General features: G+C 39.8%; 1 protein-coding gene across 1 annotated transcript; it reads right to left on the bottom strand.

The window, feature by feature from the left end:
- Window positions 1-1,509: 1,509 nt before the first annotated feature.
- LOC145113627 (uncharacterized) lies at window positions 1,510-2,337 on the bottom strand. Its single transcript, XM_079049701.1, has 3 exons — window positions 2,185-2,337; window positions 1,794-2,070; window positions 1,510-1,712 (listed from the first exon to the last, which is right to left on the bottom strand). The coding sequence occupies exons 1-3, from the start codon at window positions 2,335-2,337 to the stop codon at window positions 1,510-1,512; spliced, it is 633 nt and encodes a 210-aa protein (XP_078905827.1).
- Window positions 2,338-7,183: the final 4,846 nt, after the last annotated feature.

Genomic DNA, 7,183 nt, shown 5'->3' with positions numbered 1-7,183 from the left:
TCTTTTGATCAAAGGATGTACATCAGAAAGCAAAGATTTAGGGTATGGACGTGACCAACTCGGCGAGTCCACTATTGAACTCGGCGAGTCTAAGGGTTTTGCCCTTTCTGTTGAGGGTCAAAAGAACCCAGTTGAGTGTGGAAAGGTTTTAAGGGGGTCCCAGGGAGTGACCCAACGTTCTGGACTAAGCCATTGTGCTGGAAGTTCATGGGACTCGGCGAGTGCATGAACAGACTCGGCGAGTCCAAGGCAATCTCCTTAGAACTCGGCGAGTTGTTCATCAACTCGGCGAGTTGAGGACATATCTGGTTCATCAGATAAAGGACAACTCAACGAGTTGTTCATCAACTCGGCGAGTCGGATGAGTTTTCATGGGGCGTTCGAATGAGAGAAGAACTCGTCGAGTTGACGGCCCAACTCGACGAGTAGGGTCACGGATGAGGACGAGTAGAGAGTGAGGGACTCGGCGAGTTGACGGCCCAACTCAGCGAGTCGGGTCAACTGGAAGTTGACTTTGACTTTGACTTTGACTTGACTTGGTTGGGGGTAAATGGTCATTTTACCCTAAGTATAGAGATCAGTTTCTAACTGAGTGTTTATGGGGTTTGTAGCCGGAGGATTTCCGGAGCAGCAGCAGCAGCGGACGGAGGTTTCCCGCACAGATTATCAGCAGCCACTTGTACGAGGTGAGTTACCTTCCAGTAGCGGTGGGTCTACGGCCACAATGCCGGCCCACCAGTAGGAGTTGCATGATAGATGATTGTCTCTGTGATATTCATCTAGGGTTGTTACTACCTGTGATATGTTATGTGCTAAAATGATATGACGCTATGTACTAGTGACGGTAGGGGGAGATAGTCCCCAGATTACCGGGCGATAGGGTCGAAGGGGCGGTCGTGCCCAGACATGCTAGATAGATTATGTGATAAATGTGTTATGTGGTAGTAGTAAGGGGGTGAAATAGTCCCCAGTACCCGGTCGAGAGGACCGAAGGGGAGACCAGCACCCAAATATGCTAGTCAGTACCCGGTCGAGAGGACCGAAGGGGAGACCAGCACCCAGATATACTAGTCAGTACCCGGTCGAGAGGACCGAAGGGGAGGCCAGCTCCCATATATGCTAGACAACATCCGGTCGAGAGGACCGAAGGGGTAGGTCGGGCACCCAGATATGCCGGACAATATATGTATGTTATGTAACTGTATGGTATGTGGTACGATGAGGGAGCTCACTAAGCTTTGTGCTTACAGTTTATAGTTTTGTTTTCAGGTACCTCTTCGTCGAAGGGGAAAGAGCTGGCGCGGTAGCGGCACATCATACACACACATTGATTTCCGCATCATGAGTTATTCTGGGATTTGCACTCTGACATTATTATGTTTTTATAAAATGGTTTCCAGACACGCGACATTTTTATGAAATGATATGATCAGTGAATGTTTTATTTCTAATGTTTGCTAAGTATATGTTTCAAAAATAAATTTTTTTTTTGGCTCGTATTTTGGGATGTTACAAATCCATTATGACATGACCACAAGGCAAACCAGTTCCTTCCCAATATTTGCATGTACAAGTCTCTTGCCTCAGATCAACTATGCCACCATGTTTGAAATCATGCACTTGATATATTGCATCTGTAACACCTGAAACGGACCATCCTGTCGTACGCTCTTCATTTTTGCTAAATACTTTTTCAGCCCACTCCGTTAGCACTATTGAACGTTTCCTTGTAAAGAAGATATATATAATTAACTTATTATTCGACATAATTAAAGTCCAAATTAAAGTCATACCTCCATCGATACGACGCTTGTTACACCATTCCTGTGAAAGACGACGGAAGAAATCAAGAATGGGTATTATAGGTATCTTTCTTGCATCTACAGATAAAGCATTCATGGACTCTGCACTGTTGGAGGTCATGTAATTGTACCGTTTCGACGGAGAATATGCTCTAGTCCATTTAGCACGTGGAATTTCACTTAGGTACGATGCTACTTGCGGCCTAGTAGAACTAAATCTATACCACAAATCTTCAAATACATTTCTTTTGTAAGCTCTCACAAGCCTCTAAAACAAGACTTTTGTTTTATCATTTTTCCCAAACCGGTGTACAATGTTTCCTAGTAGATGGAAAGCACACACGCCATCATGAGCGTTTGGGAAAACATTTTCAATACTAACCCGAATTGCATCGGCCCTATCAGTTACAAAGGTCAAATCTTGACAATCACCAACGCATTCATACAGCTTTTCAAGAAACCATGTCCAAGTAAGACCACTCTCTTTTTTGCATATTCCGTGCGCAAGGGGCACTATCTGGTTGTTCCCATCCATAGCTACTGCATGCAATATGGTTTCCTTAAAACCCCCTTCAAATGAGTGATGTGTTTTAAGCAAATCATCAATCCTATGGTGCACGTGCAAAACCCTAAAGCTTTGGATCTAGGTTTCTCTAAATCATCCAAAGCTTATAAACCCTAATTCTAGCATACTAAAAACGAAATCTATAACAAAATAGGTTTAGATGAATACCTTTCAAGAGTAGCAAGAATCTTCAATCTTCAAGAGCTTAGTATCACAAATGTAATACCTCTTATGGCTCACAAACACCAAAGCAAGAAGAATGATCTTGGAGAGAGGAGATGGAGGCACAAAATCGGCTCTAAGAACTCTAGGGTTTCACTGGTAGCCGATTTTGGATGCCCTAGGGTTCCTTTTATAGGTGTGTTGCTAGGGTCTCATTCAAAACCCTAATTGGATAGCTTAGGCCTTAAGCAGTCCAAAGAACCTTCTGGAATAAGGCCTTGGACGAATTCAAGGTGGGCATCCACCCCAATTTCGTCCACCCCTTGATCCATAGGGATCCACAGCCTAAAATCCAATTATCTTATAATTGCAATTCCAGTCCCCTAAGTTCAATTAATATCTTTTGATCACAAAATTAATTCTTAATTAATTATTGACCAATATTAATTAATTAATATGATTTCTCTTTTAATATATTATTCTTATAATATACTAATAAACCATATTATCCTCTCTCTCCACTAATCATTCAGTCAAGTTGCTCTGGTGAAGGTGTAACGCCCGTAGATCTGGGCTAGTCAATTTAGAGACGATAAGCATCAAAAATGACTTTTTGATGGAAGATTATTTAGGAGTAATCTTAACTAAGTTGTAGTATATGTTACAAGGATTCCGTACATATAAAGAACGCCGAAATCCGAGTTATAACGAAGAAGTTATGACCTGTCGAAGTTTTGCGACAGAACCGGCACGACACAGCGCGACGTAAATAGTGAATTTACGTTAGAGCGATATTTGGCCTTAGCGATCTAAATGAAAGTCGTAGAATACATTAAACCGAGAGCGTGCATAAAAAGAACGTCTAAATCTGACTTCGTATGAGGAAGTTATGATTTTTCGAAATTTCGGCTTAGCAGTGTACAACCCGAAGTTCGAATATGAGATCGAGCGATATTTAGCCGAAACAATCTAAATGAGAATTGAAGATCTCATCGTTAGTAGTCTAACGGTAAAAAGACAGACGAAAACGGAGTTCAGATGAAGGAGTTATGAATTTCGAACGGAGTTTTCCTGTCCCGGCCTACTAAAAATAATATATTAATAATATATTAAAATTAAATTCAAAATTAGCCAACGTAGTCTAAACGAGAGTTGTAGAGTATAATCTCACCTACGCGTGAATATAAAGAACGTCGAAAACGGAGTTCGTATGCGAAAGTTGTGAATTTCTGAAGTTCGGGGCGCGAAACCCCAAAACTGTCAGAGTTCACGACGTGAATACAGTGTTCACGACGTGAACTCAGTAGTTATGACTTCTGGAGCCTGACAAACGCAAGTGGCGATGACGCACCTGATGACTATTGAATTCACGACTTGAGAACTTAAAATTCACGACGTGAGAGCTGAAAAATGACCCTATAAATGGAAATCGAGGGTCAGCCGATTTTGGTTGCTCTATCTCTTCTCTCCCACTCCCGATACCCTCTCTAAGCCCTATTTTAACCCCCCCGAAGCCCCGGTATCATCCCGAGACCCGAAGCAAGTCCCGAAGCCGAAGATCCCGAGAAGAAAAGAGTTTTCGAGCCGAAGCTCTGCCTGCGAGAAGCCCGGTGTGTGAAGATCTTCTAGTTTCACCGAAGAAATACTACTCTTAGAGCCGTAGTGCTGCCCGATCATCTTCTGATCAAGTGAGTGTGTAGTTACTTTCTTCTAACACATAGATATGAAGTATTTGCTATGAAATACGTGCTATGTGTTTATACTTTGTTTGTTTACTTGAGATGGATGCTGAATGAATGTTTTATACGAGTTTTTAAATAGTTTTAAACTGTATATGTAATTTATATCTACAAATATGTTGGGTAGAACATGGGTAGATGAAATAGTTGGTGTGTGATGAAATAATGTGATAAGAGATAGGTGAGGATATAATGGTGATGATAATTAGGTGATGATAGATAGGTGATGATTTAGGAGTCCAGGCGATGTTGTGGCTGCGTATTCATGCGATGATAGTCTAACCCTTGTTATGAATTACGAGTCCAGGCGATGTTGTGGCTGCGTATTCATGCAATGATAGTCTAACCCTTATTATGATTTACGAGTCCAGGCGATGTTGTGGCTGCGTAATCATGCGATGATACCCTAACCCTTACTAGACACATATTGAGGGAGTGATCCCCGAATTAGTATTGTCTATGCGATGTAGGCGATGATCCTTAGGAAAAGTTCTTAGGAACAAACATATAAGGAAATAAGATGTAAGGAGATGAGAGGTAAACATGATATAGGAGATGACCCTTAGGATAATATCTTTAGGGAAGATTAAACGAAGATAATGGGGATGGGTAATTAGGTTGATTGTTTGATGATTGAAAATAATAATTATATTATTGTGGGTTGAAAACCCTATATGCTCACCAGGCTCCCAAGCCTGACCCACTCAGTTTTCTTTGTATCACAGGTATCGATGCGACGACCCATTTCACTGAGAGATTATAAGAGATGTAAATCACTAGTGTAAATGAATATATGATATGTTTATGCTTATGTGTCTGTATCGGAACATGACATCCCGAGGTTTTATTATTAAATAAAAATGCATTCTCTTTGAGAAATGTTTTGATAAGTTATTATCATATCTTGTTTTGGGAACAAATTCCGCAACCGTTTTCTTTAAACGATCACTCTGATTTATAAAACAAAGCATAAACAAATCGGTCTTTTCTGGCCGTGAAATTGGGGATGTCACAGAAGGCAACCCAAAATGACCATGCTCATAATCGGGTCAAGTACATACCAAATATAGTTATGGGCTTAGACACCTAATCCAACAATGGACACCATCCATAATTATGAATTTACGACAAAAACGTTTGAACGCTCGTATCTGCAATATATTTGTATGGAACACATAAACACTCTACATTTTTTACAAATAAGTATATATTAAATGACAACAAGTTTTTGTATTTACCGTACTCCCAATGGCATAAAAACAACACTCGAAACAATCTTTAGAATCTGTTTGTATATAGGCCACTGTACCAGGAATATGCTTCTTCAAATTGTGAAAATAAATAGGAAGTTTGGAAAAACATTCTTCAGATGATCCCAACAACAGTTCCATAGCATATTGTTTTGCACGCCAAGCTTGTTTGTAACTTACATTGATTTCCAGCAAAGCATTCAAATCCATTGATATTTCATTAGGCCTCCAAACCTTTGAACAAGTTTTTCCCATAATCTCATGCAATATAGTACCCATGACTTTTTTTATTTGTGTGCTTATGATTTGCGTGTATCTGTAATGATGAACATGTGTGCACGTTGTTGAAAGTCCTGATTTCAAATTCATCAGTCGGATCATTGCGTTTTGCATATAAACGCCAACTACAGTTCTCAATTTCACAATATACCTCGTAACGGTTTTTGTTAGAATATTTGGTCTTAAACTAAGACTTTTATCTGGTTGCTTTAAAACTCAAAGCAAATATTAGTTGTTGTTTGTTATCATACGTTTGACGAACAAACATATCATCATTTGGACCTAAACTGTGAAATGGTCCAGGTTTACCAATGGGATCAGGACAATCAGGTATGGGAGGCATACCGTAAAAAATGTATGAAGCTTTTTTTTCCGTGTGTGAACTCATCTTCTGACCAACCTTCATTTGATTCTTCATCGTCTGACAAAGTTTTGTCACACAATCTTCCAAACTCATATAAATTTCCTTCTTCCACCGTATTCACTGCCACAGTTTCTTCTTGTAAACACTCTTCAACATTATCAGATACAATGTTTTCAACATTGTATGATACAATCTTGTCAACCGCTTCTGTCTGTTCGACCCATCCCTCAAACACCTCCAAATACAAATGCATAATCTCCTTCGTTTCAGACATTACATTTATGAGTTGATGAACATCTGCTTCATCTACAATATTCATAACATACCCATGAACCGGGTGTTGAAATGACAATGATATATTACTATTGAACGTATTAGCCTTAATTTTAATCAAATCAAACAATATGCGACGGTCAAAATTAGGCGGAAGCAGTAAACCTAAGTTGTCAAACTTTGGTATAACGTAGGTGTTAATTCCATTACTCGTCTGCCAAAAACCCCCCGTATATAAAATAACAAAACTCATATTTTCTTTGAAAAAATTTTCAACCCTAAAACCGATTGAATTTTGCAAATAGATAAAAAAAAATAAACAAAATCACTTATATCACAAAAACTGTCACTAATACCCTTCTAACAACCCATTCCGCGGAGATGTTAAGGCCTTCGCGGAGCCCTCGTCACGACCTCTGCGGAGGATTTAATGAACATCCAAAACAATCACTCCGCAGAGGGCTTAATGTCTCCGCGGAGCTGTCTATGCAGACAATTATTGCTCAGTCTCAAAACGTACAACATTTTTAGTTCCGCGGAGAATTCGTCGTTACGCGGAGCCCCGTAGAGGGTCCTCCGCCGAATGAATGTCTATAGCCGGAAAAGTGTGTTTTTATAACTAAATTTTGAAATACCCCAAAAAAAAAATGACTATAACGGGTATTTCCAGTATTTTTCAAAGTAAAAGGTCAAAAAACTTAGGACTTCTCTCTGACAATAACCTTTTCAATTTATTTAGAAGTGGAGCA

This window comes from Lactuca virosa, chromosome 5 (assembly GCF_052849685.1).
Source record: "Lactuca virosa cultivar CGN04683 chromosome 5, Lactuca_virosa_CGN04683_v6, whole genome shotgun sequence".
Taxonomy (NCBI): Eukaryota; Viridiplantae; Streptophyta; class Magnoliopsida; order Asterales; family Asteraceae; genus Lactuca; species Lactuca virosa.
This window is presented reverse-complemented; position numbering and strand designations above follow the sequence as displayed.